The sequence below is a fragment of the Bos indicus x Bos taurus genome, chromosome 1 (assembly GCF_003369695.1).
Source record: "Bos indicus x Bos taurus breed Angus x Brahman F1 hybrid chromosome 1, Bos_hybrid_MaternalHap_v2.0, whole genome shotgun sequence".
NCBI classification, from domain to species: domain Eukaryota; kingdom Metazoa; phylum Chordata; class Mammalia; order Artiodactyla; family Bovidae; genus Bos; species Bos indicus x Bos taurus.
Window position 1 is genome coordinate 156,882,488 of NC_040076.1, and position 15,835 is coordinate 156,898,322.

At 50.7% G+C, this 15,835-nt stretch overlaps 1 protein-coding gene and 1 long non-coding RNA gene across 2 annotated transcripts in view; both read left to right on the forward strand.

Moving 5' to 3' along the window:
• LOC113897301 overlaps positions 1 to 15,835 on the forward strand; it is a 54,688-nt gene that overhangs the window by 25,215 nt on the left and 13,638 nt on the right. The window lies entirely within an intron of this gene.
• Positions 3,014 to 3,388, forward strand: LOC113897299 (histone H4). Its single transcript, XM_027549911.1, has one exon. It carries the CDS (start codon positions 3,046 to 3,048, stop codon positions 3,355 to 3,357), a length of 312 nt encoding a protein of 103 aa, XP_027405712.1. The 5' UTR covers positions 3,014 to 3,045; the 3' UTR covers positions 3,358 to 3,388.

The following is a 15,835-nucleotide window of genomic DNA, read 5'->3' on the forward strand; positions in this document are numbered from 1 at the left end:
GGGATGACAGAGGATGAGATGAAAAAATATTTTCAGGTCTCAGTATAAGGAGGGTTTTTCATTTTGAAAATTCACCTTCCCATAAATGATTTTTGTGTGTGTGTGAGTGCACAGCGCCTCTTTTGGGGGCATTAATTTATTGGGCTCACCGGGAAGGATGTGGGTCTCATGCCACCATTATTTTATTGTTTTGGGGACACCTCCCATGCTTCTGTTGCAAGGTTTTGTTGCTAAGCAAGCCTGGTTTCTTGAGTAATCATTAACTTAAAGGAGCTTCCCATATTTTTTTACTTATAATCCTTTAGTGGGATTAACTATTTAATCAACTATTTTGTCCATTCTGTTCCTCTCAGTTAGTGCTGTCATGATCATTAGGGAGCAGTTGTCTTTTAAAATTCTGGTTACCTCCCGATCTGTGCCCAGGTACGGGGTTGCAGAGTCATCTGACACTTCTGTGTTTAGTTTTTAAAAGAACCTCCCTACTGTTCCCCGTAGCAAATGCACTAATTTACACCCCCACCACTGTGGGAGGGTTCACTTCTTTCAACACCCCCTGTGGCATTTATTGTTTTAAATTTTTTGAGATGGCAATTCTGACTGGTGTGAGGTGATACCTCGTTCAACTTTTGATTTGCCTTTCTCTTAAGAGAGACACTTTCTTTTCCACTTCCCATGTGGCTCAATGGGAGCACATCTGCCAATGCAGGAGATGCTAGTCCAACCCTGGGTCAGGAAGAATCCCTCAGGGAAATGGCAACCCACTCCAGTGTTCTTGCCTGGAAAACCCCGCGGAGAGAGGAGCCTGGTGGGCTACAGTTCAAGAGGTGGTAAAGAGTAGTGAAAGCTTTGGGTAGTGAGCTGTGAACGGATCTGGTATTTGTGACCTTCTGAGGAGAGGATTTTGATTTGGGGCCAGAGATGAGGCTTGATCAGGCAGAGCTTTTGCGTAGCAAAGATTTATTAAAGTGTAAAAGGGATAGAGAAAGTTTCTGGTATAGACATCAGAAGGGGACAGAAAGGTTGTCTCCTTGCTGATTTTTTAGCAAGGCATTTCATACTTGATAGCAAGCTGCTAATCATAGATAAAAGAAACACCTCAAGGCTGAGGGTTGCACAAGGCTCCTCTCCTAATAAGCCTTTTGATGCAGCATCAGCACGAAACAATTGACATGAGTCTTGAAGAAAGGCAGATTCCCAAGCAAATACATAGTATCATTAACATTGCTTAAGAGAAACATTTCCATGAGTAGGGCAAACACATTGGCTTGTTGAGCCATTAGCAGCTCAACCTCTTTCTCAAGGTTTGAGAAAAAATTGGTTTCAGGAGGAACCAATTTGAAGAAAAAGAGATTCCCAAGCAAATACATAGAGTCATTAATGTAGCTTAAGAAAAACATTTCCCTGAGTCAGATGCATTGTTTTGCTGAGCCCTTAGCAGCTCAGTTAGTTTCAGGCAGAACCAAATGTTGTCATGGCAACACAGGATTAAAGGCGCCTCCTTTAATCTTGTAAAGAGAAAAAAAAAACCGCCTGCCACTTGCAGTTTAGTTCCTCTTGGGGACCCTGACCTCCCTGAGGCCTACCTAATCCTTTCAGTGGGAAAGGATTTAGTGACTAAGGAACCAACAGCAAAGACTTAGGGATGGGGAGCACCTTTTCATGTGCTTCATGGCACCTGTATGCCTTCTTTGGAGCAATGTCCATTTAGACCTTTGGTCCATTTTAAAAACTGGGTTGTTTGTTTATTGAGCTGTATGAGCTGTTTGTAAGTTTTGCAGACACATTCCCTATGGGTATCTTCATTTGCAAAAAGCTTTTTCCTATTCTGAGAGTTGTCATTTTTTTTCATTTATAGTTTCCTTTGAAAACTATACTTTTAAAGTTTGTTAGGTTCCATTTGTTTATTTTTTATGATTCTGAGAGGTGGGTCAAAAAAGAACTTGCTGCAATTTATGTCAAAGCATGTTCTGCCTATATTTTCCTCAAGAATTTCACAGTATCTGTCCTTCCATTTTGATCTTTAATGTATTTAGGGTTTATTTTTGCATATGGTGTTAGGAAGTATCATAATTTCATTCTCATATCCATAGTTTAAGGAACCTCCACATTGTCTTCCAGAGTGGCTCTTCCCAGTTTACATTCTCAGCATCAATGTGGGAGGGTTTCCTTTTTAGCAGCTGAGTACTTTTCTATTCTAAACTTGTACCACTTAGTCTTCATTTTTCAATCCATGGACATTTTGATAATTCTACATCTTGTCTGTTGCAAATAGGGCTGCCCTGAAAATTTCTCCAGAACTAATGAAGGGGTATGATTGCCAGATCATACGGTAATTCTCTGTTTAGTTTTAAAAGAACCTTCATATACTTATCAATAGTGGCTACACCATTTACATCCCAACCAGTAGTGTGGGAGGGTTCCCATTAACCCACGACCTCTGCAGCGTTTATTGTTTGTAGATTTTTTTGATGATGCCATTCTGACTGGTATGAGGTGATAGCTCACTGTACTTTTGATTTGCATTTCTTTTATAAATAGTGATGTGGAGAATCTTTTCATGTGTTTTGTATTTTACACACTGTGAGTACCATTCACCTCTTCAAATTGGCTTCTTGAAAGTTGACTCTGGCTTGAATTTTTTCTGATGTTTTATCCCAGGAGTTTTCATGACAATAGACATGTGACTATTAAGAGCCCATCAGCATCATTTTAAAGTTGCTCTCGTGGCCTTGGAGTACAGAATGAAGCAGGGCAAAAGCTAATAGAGTTCTGCCAAGAGAATGCATTGGTCATAGCGAACACCCTCTTCCAACAACACAAGAGAAGACTCTACACATGGACATGACCAGATGGTCAACACCAAAATCAGATTGATTATATTCTGATAAACGGTGGAAACAGTGGCAGACTTTATTTTGGGGGGCTCCAAAATCACTACAGATGGTGACTGCAGGCATGAAATAAAAAGACTCTTACTCCTTGGAAGAAAAGTTATGAACTACATAGACAGCATATTAAAAAGCAGAGGTGATTGCGACAGCAACCATGTCTGGTCGTGGGAAGGGTGGCAAAGGCCTCGGCAAGGGGGGTGCTAAGCGCCATCGCAAAGTCTTGCGGGACAACATTCAGGGTATTACTAAGCCAGCTATCCGGCGTCTGGCTCGTCGTGGAGGCGTCAAACGTATCTCTGGTCTTATCTACGAAGAGACTCGTGGGGTGCTGAAAGTGTTTCTGGAAAATGTGATCCGGGACGCGGTCACCTATACGGAGCACGCTAAGTGCAAGACTGTTACCGCCATGGATGTGGTCTACGCGCTCAAACGTCAGGGCCGTACCCTTTACGGTTTTGGTGGTTGAGCAAAGCATCTAGTTTGAAACCTTTAGAAAAACTAAAGGCCCTTTTCAGGGGCCTTTAAAAAGCAGAGGTATTACTTTGCCAACAAAGGTCTGTCTAGTCAAAGCTATGGTTTTTCCAGTAGTCATGTATGGATGTGAGAGTTGGACTATAAAGAAAGCTGAGCACCGAAAAATTGATGCTTTTGAACTGTAGTCTTGGAGAAGACTCTTGAGAGTCCCTTGGACAGCAAGGAGAACCAACCCGTCCATCCTAAAGGGAATCAGTCCTGAATGTTCATTGGAAGGACTGATGTTGAAGCTGAAATTCGACTACTTTGGTCACCTGATGTGAAGAGCTGACTCATTTGAAAAGACCCTGATGTTGGAAAAGATTGAAGGCAGGAGGAGAAGGGGACGACAGAGGATGAGATGGTTGGATGGCATCACCGACTCAATGGACATGAGTTTGAGTAAACTCCAGGAGTTGGTGATGGACAGGGAGGCCTGGTGTGCTGTAGTCCATGGGGTCGCAGAGTCGGACACGGCTAGCAACTGAACAGAAACATGGGGACAGGACCATAAACAAGCAGACTGCCACCACGAGGGACAGTTACATAAACTGCCTCCCACACACTGGCAGCTGTGCAGCTGAGTGCAGAGAGGGAGCCTGTTGGTGTGTGAGGTGAGCGGTGAGTACCAGTTGGTAACCAGGGGGAGTGGCAGTATAGCTTTGTGGTTTGAATCTGCAGCAGCTTTCAATCCATTACAAGGGTTTGCTCACCTCATCACCAGCACAGGCTCAAGGGGTGGCTGTCAGAGTCCCCATGTCCCAGGGGCCGAAGCTGAGGTGCAGAGGGGCTGTGTGCTGGAACACCTTCTGGTGTGGGACACAGAGGAGTGATGCCAGGACCACGTCTGGGGCGAGCAGTGTCAATTGATCATTTTCACTCTGCAACCTTCCCTTCTGGGCTTCCCTGGTCACTCAGCTGGTAAAGAGTCCTCCTGCAATGCAGGAGACCCTGGTTTGATCCCTGGGTCGGGAAGATCCCCTGGAGAAGAGATAGGCTACCCACTCCAGTATTCTTGGACTTCCCTGGTGGCTCAGATAGTAAAGACTCTGCCTGAAGTGCAGGAGACCTGGGTTCAATGCCTTGGTTGGGAAGATCCCCTGGAGGAGGACATGGCAACCCACTCCAGTATTACAGTCTCAAATGTCAGAAGCAAGCCACCAAAAACAAGAATCAAACCTTTTTTGGTGGCTGCCTGTCACCCCTTCTGTCTAGAGCCCTGACGCTTTCTCTGCCCCAAGAGGAAACCTAGTCCTGGGAGAGCACAAGGCAGGGCAGGACAGGGCATCACCACAGGTGCTTCTGTGGCCTCACCAGGGCCCCTGCCCATCCTGTGGGCTTCACCTGGAACCTGAGAGGGCAGCGGGCTGACTAAGAGCAGGCAGGGGGTCTAGCTTAATAGTGCCAGGGCCAGCCTTGCCATGCTCGCCATGTGACCCCCTAATGGTAGCTGGCATACAGCACCTTCAGGCTCCTGGGAGCAAAGTGCAGCTCTGCTGGTGGGCCTGCCCTCCTCCTCCCACTCCCTTCTGACTGTGTGATGTGATGCTGGAGGCACAGCAGCCCCTGGGTACCAGGAGGGCACAACTCACGCCAAGGAAGACATGAGATGCTGAGCAGGAGACAAGCAGCTCCCTTCCAGGTGTTGTCCCTCGGCCTCCTGGCAGGTGGCGGGGCCTTTTGTCTCTGGATTGTGTTACCTCTAGTGACCTTAAACTATTCCTGTTGATTCTTCCAAGCGTGTAGCCCAAAGTGTTCTGCTGAGGGAGTTGAGATCACACAGGTAAAACGTGTAACAGCACACAGGGAGCTCAGGACCGTGGAACTGACAGCCCTTCCTGGGCAGCCACGACCCTGAGCAGCGATGAGAGCCTTGCCCCCTCGTGGTCCCAGGGAGAAGGAAGCTGGTCTGCCTGCCGTCTGGTCCAAGCCGGTACTGGGAGGTCCCTGCCTACCCTGACCACTGAGTGGCCCAGGTGGGCCCACACTCTCGGGCCCCACCGAGCCCCTGCTCCACACCCTTCTGGAGAGTCCTTCCAGGCCGCTGTGACGGGAATCTGTGGTGAGAACTCAGCAGAAAGGGTGTGAGGGCAGCTGGGACCTTCCTTCACTGAGGTCGTGACATGGCCAGGTACGCTGAGGTGATGCAGGTGGTGAGGCCATTTCAGATGGTGGTACGTGCATAGGGCACGGGGGGTGGGGGGGCGGTGCAGGGGCTGACGGGTGGCGAGTCCAGAGAGGAGCCTCCTTGGAGAAGGGGGGAAGCTCAGATGGAACTGCGTCTGGGGCTGGAGCGCCAGCAGGGCCGGCTGGTGGCTGAGCAGGGCTCAGCTGGGGCTTGGCCACAGGAGGGGTGCATCTGGTCTCTGGTAGAGTTTCTGCTCCCCAAGGACTGGGGTTATTGTCTATCTGCTCACGGCTGTCCCCAGCCTGGAACACGACCTGGCCAGAGGCAGGTGCTAAGCAAATATCTGTGAATGAGTGGATGGTCTGAGCATGGAGATGCACAGGACAGGCGGCGGCAGGCTGCAGAGTGGGGGTTAAGTAGATTAGGAGGCAGAGACGGGAGAGAGGCATATAGGGTTTCTAAGTCTGGACTCCCAGCCTCCTTGGGCTCAGCTCCACCTAAGCCCGTCTGTTCCCCGGACACTCTGCTTTTTATGGTAAATTCCCTCTGGCCTTCGCTCACCTGCGTGTCCTGCCCTGCATGACTTAAAGAGCAGCTCCAAGTCTGTTCCCAACATCTGTCCCTGAAGCCTCTTTATGCTTAAGCTGGGGGATCCTGAGGGTGCCCCCTGAGACGGGGCCCCTTCCCTGCCCAGGGACGGCTGCACCTTGTCTGTGCTGTGGACTCTGCTCTCTGCAGTTGTCTGCCTGTTCAGGTTTCTGCCTGACTCTGGGCCGGGAGTGTTCATGGGTCAGTGTGTCCCTGCTGATTCTAGCAATCCTCCAGGCTGAGTCCTGCTGGCCTGCATCATGACACCGCCATTTACTGGTGACATGGAGGCCACCCTAGAGCACAGCTTATAACGTGTCCACTGGTCTCTGCTGGACCTCGCAGTTGGGCCAGGAGCCAGGTGGTCGGTGCTGTTGGTGCCTGTGGGCATGGCTGCCATCACAAGCCTTCACCTTGGGGCTCAGCAGCTGAGCTACCAGGATGTGTGCAGAACGTGCTGCAGACTGGCACAGGGGGTCAGCACTGGGCCTCAGCCAGAGAGTGGAGGCACCGGACGTGGAGGCCTGCCCTCCATTAGAACACTTTCCAGCCTCCTGGGCTCTGTTTTGTCCGACCTTCGAGGAATGGGCTGAGCTGCTGCGCTCATCCTGGCCCACCGTGCTCCAGAGGTGCCCTCACAGACCTCCCTGCATTGGGATCTGACCATACATTCCTGGTCCCAGCACCAAGCCAGGGCGTCCTGGGGCCCCTTCAGTTAAGGGGTCAGGGGAAGCAGAGGCACTTCGTCTTGAGCTGGAGGAGGAGTCGTGTGGGTAGAGTTCTCATTTCCTCCAGCGGCACTCACGGCTTATGGCGCCCAGGGCTTGCAGCCAGCCTGTGGGCTGCTGTGGGACCCCGTCTCTTGTTGGCCCCTCTTCTGACTGGTTGGTCCGTGTTCTGAATGCTTGGGACTCTGTGCTCCTGGGTTTAGTATCTGTTGTGATTGGGTAGGGTCTGTTCTTGTTTTTTTTTTTAATCAGTATATATATATTTTTTTGAAGTATAGTTTGTTTACAATGTGTTAACTTCTGCTGCATAGCTCAGGGATACACTTTTACATGTATATACATTCTTTTTTAAAATTACTCTTTTATAGTTTATCATTGGATACTGAATATTGTTCTCTGCTATGCAGCAGGACCTTGTTTATCCAGTCTACTTATAAAAGCTACATCTGCTGACCCTAGCCTCCCACTCCATCCCTCCAACAACCACCCCCCCCTCGCCCCTTGGAGAGCCCCAGGCTGTCCTCTCTGTCCCTGAGTCTGTTTCTGTTTCATGTGTGTGTGCTCAGGTGCTCAGTTGTGTCTGACTCTTTGTGACCCCATGGACTGTAGCCCACCAGGCTCTTCTGTCCATGGGATTCTCCAGGCAAGAATTCACCACTGGGTGAGTGCAGGCTTGTGGTCACTCTGGCCCGTCACAGACCTCTCAGAGGCTGAGACTCTCTGCTGTGTGAGTGCAGGCTCATGGCTGCTTTGGTCTGTCACAGACTTCTCAGAGGCCATCCACTGGGTTAATGCAGGCTTGTGGTCACTCTGACCTGTCACAGACCTATCAGAGGCTGTCCGCTGGATAAATGTACACTTGTGGTCACTCTGGCCTGTCACAGACCTCTTAGAGGCTGAGGCTCTCTGCTGTGTGAGTGCAGGCTCATGGCTGCTTTGGTCTGTCACAGGCCTCTCAGAGGCCATCTGCCAGGTGAATGTGGGCTTGTGGGCACTCTACTGCACAGTCTCTGTGGGGCTGTCGAGAGGCACTGTGTGGCTGCCCCAGCTTGGGGTCACTTATTGGACTCTTGCTGCCCCCAAGCTAGGTCTGGAGAAGGCTAATCCCAGTGAGAAGCTACTTTCAGGCTTCAGCTCATGTCCCAGGAGCTAGTCTTCCAGCCTAAGCAGGTCACTCCTGTGTTAGTGCTCACAGCTCACACTGCCCAGATAGTGGGCCGGATCTGGGGACACATGTCTGCCGGGGTCCAGCCCCGGCTGATCCAGGGTATTCGAAGGGGAGACGGCTTAGGCAACTATTTAAATATTTATCAAAGATATAAAGGGTAATAGAATGAGGATAGCTCAGTAGGAAAATTCAGTGGAGAAAAGAGGCTGAGTGGCTTGGTTTACGTGGGAGACCAATAAAACTTCAAGACAAGAAGCTTGCACCACTTACGTAGGCCACAGGTGTCCTTCCATTCTCCCTAAGGAGAGGAGACACTGAGGCCTCCCTGGTCGGATCTTAGAAGCCCAGGCATAATTAGTAAGCATGGCAGGTTCCACGCTCCAGATGGAGACTCAGCCAGAGTGAGAGAGAGAGAGACATGGGGAGACCAGTATTTCGAGGAACTGATCCCAATTCTTTATTTTCCAGAGTCTGTTTTTATACACTGAGATGTTATACGAAAGTCACGTGGGGACAGCAGTCCTGACTTTTATTAAAGTCAGGTGCTTCACACAAATGTATACAGAGGTCTTAGGGGTGTTACATCATCTTCTGGCCAGGGGGGCCTGCTGACAATTTACGACCCTCTCCTTGTGACAGTGGTCAGTCAACCAGAACACTTATTTCTCCAGGGGTGATTATTCTTAAAACAGACACCACCCAAATAAAGTTACATTCCTATAGGGTGAGGGTGTAGTGGGTTTTAGTTAAGGAAAGAATTTACTTAGCCTAAGGTCTAACGTGATTTATATCAAAGGTTAATACTTATTTCTTCTATATATTCATTAATGTGTGTAAGGGCAGGGGATGTGGAGTCTTAGCAACAAACATTGGCTCAACAAATGAAAAACCCTTCACCAATACAATTTCTAATCAGCCCATTATACTTATACTAATAGTTTTCTAACTTTTCTAAGGAACCTGTTTTTAGAAGGTTTAAAGCATCTCATGCCTCTCACGGTTGGGAGGCTGTGAGCAATCACATGTGGCCGGACAAGCCTGTCAGGCAGGCCAGAGAACCTTCAGAGGAGTTTGTAGGTTGAAACACTCCTATCATGCCCAGGAATTATTGTTAACTGGAGCTCTAAGTTAACTCCTTCTCCAAAAGAGGTGGTGGGAGACAGCCCCCCGTAAAATCAGAGATGTAGGTGAGAGCACAAAGTAGTAAAGTAGGCAGGCTCTGGTTATGGGGGTAGATGCTCGAGGATTTCCAGGGGGACTCCTGAGGCTGGATCCCGCCTTTGCGTATGTCGAGCCTCCTTCCTCATGACCTTTGTCACGGGCGGAGTACCTCACTCTGGCCCCCAACACATGTCCTCTGCTGCTAAAGTGACATTAGACTGTGCTCCCAGGGATGGGCCACAGGGGGTGATGGGAGAATGTCTGCCCTACCTGCTTGGAGGCACTGTGCCCCCAGCACCTGCCTTTTTCCCACTCAGGTATGGAATGTGGGAGAGCAGGAGGGGGAATCTGGGTCCCCAGTGAGACCCACTCAGCAAAGCTGGGCCTGGGTTGGGCTTGGAGGATGTGACTGAGAGTTTGATGGACAGGATACCACATTTAGAGGGCCTCCTGCAGTGTAGGTTACATAGCAAGTAAGTGCAGAGCGTGGTGGCTGAGCTGAAGTCTGTGGATCCTGCAGGCTGAACGCTGATCCCTGAACATTGGAAGTTGTCTGGAGTCACAGGACATGCTTGCTCTCTCTGCTGAGATGATCTCAATGGGGACCCAGGTTCCCCCTCCTACTCTCTAGAAGCCATCAAACTGAAGCCACTTCTCATGGTGAACCCTGAGGAAACTCAGGAAGGAAAAGAATACCTGCTTTCCAGCAGCCATCAAAGTGCAGCCACTCCCCACTGTGAGCCCCGAGGAAACTCGGGGAGGAGAATACCTTCTCTCTAGAAGCCGTCAGGCTGCAGCCACTTCTCCTGGTGAGCCCTGAGGAAACTCGGGAAGGAGAAGAATACCTGCTTTCTAGCAGCCATCAGACTGTAGCCACTCCCCACGGTGATCGCTGAGGAAACTTGGGAAGGAGAAGACAGGATACTGGCCCCAGATGGTGAGGTGTGTGTCAAAGGGGATGATGGCAGTGAGATGGCTGGTGCATCTTCCCACACACAGAGAAGTGCTGAATTCCTTAACTTTAGGTGCTGCCTCCTGGTTTTGAAATCCTAGAGGATTCTTACTGAATAAAACATAACTCTCAACGCCTAGATTATAAATATTTTTATGTCTACACATATGAAGTAGAGACTTTCCAAAGAGCAACAAAAGATAAATCTCAACATTCAGAACACTGGCCCAGTTGTGGGCACTCCCCAAAAGATGCAGCTAGTGGAGCAATTAGAACAATCAGGTCCCCCCTTTCCATAAGATTGTGGAATGGACACCGAGAGTGTGAAATTGGTACAGGGAAGAACAAAATCTGACTCCATGTTGGATGTTTTACTTTAACCTTTGCTTCCTGTTGGTTTGTTTGCTACAGGGATACTGTCCATACATAATGGCCTGCTTCAGGAAACCCTGCCCCTCTGCCTTTGTCCAGGACCTGTCCACCTATGGGTGGCTACAGGAAGGGAGCAAGTAACACGTCTCCGCCTGAGGCTGGCCATTCCAGGAGATATTTTCCAGATTAAAGGCCTTTTCACTTTATTTCCTCACCTCCCAGCTCTGTGTTCTATAAAAGACACTGGCATCCAGACCCTGAAAAGATGGTTTCTTCGAGTTATTAGTCTGCTATCTTCTCAGTCTGCTGGCTTTCCAAGTAAAGTCATATTCCTTACCTCAGCACCTTGCCTGTGATTTATTGGCCTGTTGTGAGGCAAGCAGAGTGAGCTTGGACTTGGTAACAATCCCACATGCCTTGCAGTCAAAAAATCAAAACATAAAATGGAAGCAGTATTGTAACAAATTCAATAAAGACTCTGAAAATGGACCATATCAAAAAGATCTGAAACCAAAAACCAAAAGGAACTCAGTGGTTGTCTGAAATATTTAAAAAGGAATTAGTGCCCCTCTTGCCCGTACCCCCTGAAGCCACACTGGACAGTTAGGCCCTGTCCGTTCAGGACACCCTCTCCGGACCCCAGGTGGAGGTGCTCTGCCCCCAGTGCCCACCTGGGTCTCAGGAGGTAGAAGAGACACAACCTAGGGGGTCTCTTTTCTGGTCCAGGGGAGCGTCACAGCAGCCACCATGTCTCCCTGCCCCTAATAAATAAGGAGGGTTGTTGGCGCCTGGGCAAGTGATGTGTGGGCACCTCGACTGCCTTGTCCTTGCGATTTGATGTGAAGACAACACAGAAGGAGAACCAGCCAAGAATGATCCAGTCAGCAGTAAAGCCCTCTTCACAGGGACCCTGTGAGACCCAAGCACTTGCTCTGCCCACCCTGCTCTGACTTTTGGGGTCTGGCCTTTGTCATTCTCTGGGCAGGAAGTGGGAAGGACAACCTGGTCTCTCTTCCACCTCCTGAGACCCAGGTGGGCACTGGGGACAGCAGCACCTCCACCTGGAGTCCAGAGAGGGTGTCCTGAATGCACAGGGCCTAACCGTTCAGTGAGGCTGGCCCTTGTCCACAGTGCACTGACCTGCGGCAGAGTCTCGGGTTCCCTGGCATCCAGCTCACCCATCACCAACCCCAGCTTGGTGTCTTGGGAGCCCCTCACTGGCAGGCACCCAGGAGGTGAAAGCTGCATGCCCAGTGAGAAGGAGGAGAAGCCGGTGGGGCAGGGGTCCAGCATGGAGTGTCCAAGGGCCCTCTGCTCCCCCAAGAATACCCAGCCCTGCCTGCCGTGGCCTTTCTCCTCTTCGGTATGTGTGGCTAATGTTGCCAAACACCTTCCTCTGGAAGAGAAAGCTCCATGACCGTAGAAGGGGTGGAGGTGAGGAGGCGCTGTAAACCTAATCCCAGGAAGCTTGAGGACTAACTTCCCTGAGCCCTGAGCATACTGCCTGTTAGATCTGTACCAACCGAGGCCAAGATCCAGAGAGATTCTCTGTGGAAACACTTTCCATGTCCAACAAGAGAACCAACTGAGGTCAAGATCTGGGCAGGTTCTCTGTGGAAACACGTTTCGTTTCCAACAAGAGAAACACTGAGGCTGAGATCCAGGCAGATTCTCTGTGGAGACACTTTTCTGTCCAACCAGAGAGGATTTGTTAACCCACAGTCGAGCCCTGAGATGTGGGATGTGCTGTAACTGTGGAAACTGCAGGGAAGGTGTTTGAGGAGAGGGCTTTTTCCTGGGCACCTCCCCTGAGGCCCTTGGAGTTAGTGGACCCAGAGGGGGAGCACTCGCACTTTTCCCCTCACTGCAGGCCAGACCATGCCTCCAACCTCACAGCCCCGCTCCCCCACCTCCCTGAGCTCAACAGAAACCCCCCTCAATCACGAGGCCAAAGCGTAGTCTTCTTGGTGAGCAGAGCAGAGGCCGGTGGGAAGAGGGGGAGGCTGAAAGTTTTTGTAGAAGAAAAACACACTTGTGTGTTCCCGTGTGTGGTGGCCAGTTGCTGCAGTAATTGGTGTTCCCTACACATTTATGGGTGGGTTTTAGTTTCTGTATTTTCTAAATTTCTTTTTTTTTCTTAAACAGCTGCATATTATGAGAAAATTTTTGCAATCAACCACGAGAACTTGCAAAATAAGATCTTTGTTTTCTTTTCTTTCTCTAAAATGTTTCAGTTTTCTATGGTGACAGATGAACAGCCTCCTACCTTTGAATATTCATTTAATTGGCTGGGCTGGGTCTTAGCCGTGGCATGCAGGGTCTTCAGTTGAGGCATGTGGGATCCAGTGCCCTGACCAGGGATTGAACCCAGCCCCCTGTGTTGGGAGCTCAGAGTCTTAGCTTCTGGACCAGCAGGGAATGCTGCAACCTCCTACTTAAAAAAAGATTATTTACTTTTGGCTGTGCTGGGTCTTCGCTGCTGTGCGGGCTTTTCTCTGGTTGTAGGGCGTGGGGACTGCTGTCTCATTTCTGTGCGGAACTTATCACTGTGGTGGCTGCTCTGGTTGGAAGCACAGGCTCTAGGCACTTGGGCTGCAGAAGTTGTGCACGGGCTTAGTTGCTCCACTGCACGTGGGGTCTTCCCAGATCAGGGATTGAACCCGTGTCTCCTGCATTGGCAGGTGGATTCTTAACCACAACACCACCAAGGAAGTCATTTCCCTCCCTTCTTCCTGCCAACATCTCACTTTAAAAAAAGACTAAAAATAATCTGTTTAGTAAATTTTCAGGAGTCTGAGCTCTGAGGTCAGTGTCTGTGGTGTCATTCTCCCAAAGGCATCTTGGCTTCAGATACTGGTTGGGCTCATGAGTCTGGTGACCAGGGCGGGTCTGACAGCTGAAGGCAGGCTTGGCCTCTGGAGCTCTGCCCTCACTGACTCACCCAGGGTCCCTGAGCCCTGGGAGCCAAGCAGAGCTGTGCGCAGGCAGGACTGGTACAGCCGTGGGGCCGTTGCGTTCAGAGTGGAGTGTGCAGCAGAGGCAGCTGCCTGTCCATCCCCGTGACTGCTGCACTCCTGTGTGCCCGTGCAGGGCAGTCACGGTGTCAGGTGAGGCCTGGCCACCGTCGCGGGGACAGGATGGGACCTCAGACAGCTCACATCCCCACTCCTCCAACTCCACTTCAGATCGTGGCTTGTGGCTGCTGGCAGCTCCCTGGGCTGGGAGGCTGTGTAAAGCACCAGCCCCGTTGCTCAAGGTCAGCTGAGACCCTCAGGTCTGGGGTCACACACCATATCTGCTGCCGTGTAGGTCATCCCACTTCTGTGAGGGAGGGGCTTGCGGGGTTGTGGGTGATGGGGAATTTTGGGGTGTTGTGGGCTGGCCCACGAGTCAGCTTTTTGAGGGGAGAAGAGGGGAGGGAGGAGAGGGGAGGGAGGGGAAGGAGAAGCTTTGACCTGCTCAGCCTTCCAGGGGATTCCAGGCTCAGCTCTGGTGGGAGGTGCAAATGAGGAGCTCCTGCAAGTTTCTGGGTCCCCACTGTTTTTCAGATGAAGCCCCTCTGCCTGCACCACCCTTAACTCTCCCTCTCATGGCCCCTGCCTAAAGCCACAGAAGATGCAGAGTTTATGTGGCTTCCCTTCATGGATTGCAGCCTAACAGGCTCCTCCATCCATGGGATTTTCCAAGCAAGAGTACTGGAGTGGGGTGCCATTGCCTTCTCTCTAGGAAAACCAAGCCACAGACAAACGTGTTCCTTTAAGAAAGCATGAAAGAAACGAGAAAATAACAGTGGGTGGTTATTACTGACACGGTTCATGTAGAGACACTTTGGAAGCCTGGCACAGGGAGGGGACTGAGGGCCATTGCCCCCAGCCCTGGAGTTTGCACCCTCCCCCACTGCCCCGTGGCCCACTCTCCCCTTGGTGTCTTCTGGTGACCGGGCAGACTTCAGCCTCCTGAACCCCTTCTGGAAGGATCAGGACAGGGCAGAGGTCATTCACAGAGGGGAGGGTGTGTTGGAGCTCAGTTCTGGGTCTAAGCAAGCGTGGCTTCCTGATGCGGTCCCCACCTTCACTCACTGGGGGAGGACTCTGTGTCCACCTTGTCCCCATGTGCAGCCTGGTCACCCCGGGACCCGTGCTGTGTGCATCTTCTCTGCTCACAGCACATCCCACGGTCCATCAGACTTCACTCATAAAAGGGAAATGTAAGGATGAAGTATTCCCTAGTTAAGAATTTCAAGGTTGCAACAGCGTTGACCAGAGCATGTGGGCACAGGTGTGAGGCCCGTGCATAGAGAAGCTGTGGTGTGGGCTTCGAGGACCCTCTGTGTGGGGGTGGGATGGGGGCCAGACAGGGATTTCCTGCACACATGGCTCCAGGCTCTGTTCTCAGGAGGGTGGACGACTGTCGGCCCTGCCTGTCTGTGGAGGGGCTCTGGGGCTGCCCAGCTCAGCAGGAATGGCAGTGGTGGGAAAAGAGGTCACCCTCCCTTAGCACTTCTGACCTCACACCCCCTCATCAGGGCAGCCGAGTGCCTAAACGGCCCCTTCCCCGTCTAGCTCTGAAGACCTGGATGGTGTGGGGGCTGAAGGACACACAGAAAACAAAATTCTGTAAAGCAATTATCCTTCTATTAAAAAATTAAAAAAGATTAAAGAAAAAACCACACAGAACAGCAGAAGCAGGGCTTGCATTCTCAGCCAGCTTCTGCCAAATTCCACCTGTGCTTATGAAAAGACCAAGATGCTGGTGCTCCCGCGCTGTATCACAGATGAGAATAGAGACACAGACAGGTTGAGCATCTTGCCCCAGGTCACATAGCTGCTGAGGGCAGGGCTGAGAACTGGACCCCTGTGGTTGAATCTGGAGTCCAGATGCTGTGATGACCCTGAGGGAGCGGCAAAGACCAGGTGGCCCACGCTGAGCCAGGCACCCACACGCACACACACTCACGTGCACGAGGCCTTCACTTTGAGGCTACAGGAGTCAGAGGAAGACAGAGGGCAACAAGGAGAGGCCAAAGGAGAGCCGAGGTCTATAAGGAGGAGAGGCCACTCTTTCCAGGAGGCCGGGGAATTCTCTTCCCTGGTGAGTCTGTCTCAAACCCTAGATTCCTCTCCCTGGACCCAGGAACTGACTGTCCAGTGACCTAACTGAGTTGGCTCCAGAATTATGCCTTCCCAGGGCTTCAGCTACCACTGGACCCCACTGCTGTCAGTAATAAGGGGGAAATGAGTACATAGTCTGGGCTTCAGATTTGTTTGGAGACAAAATTTATTAGGAGTACAAAAAACCACGAAGACATTTGGCATGAATATCTCCAGAACACTT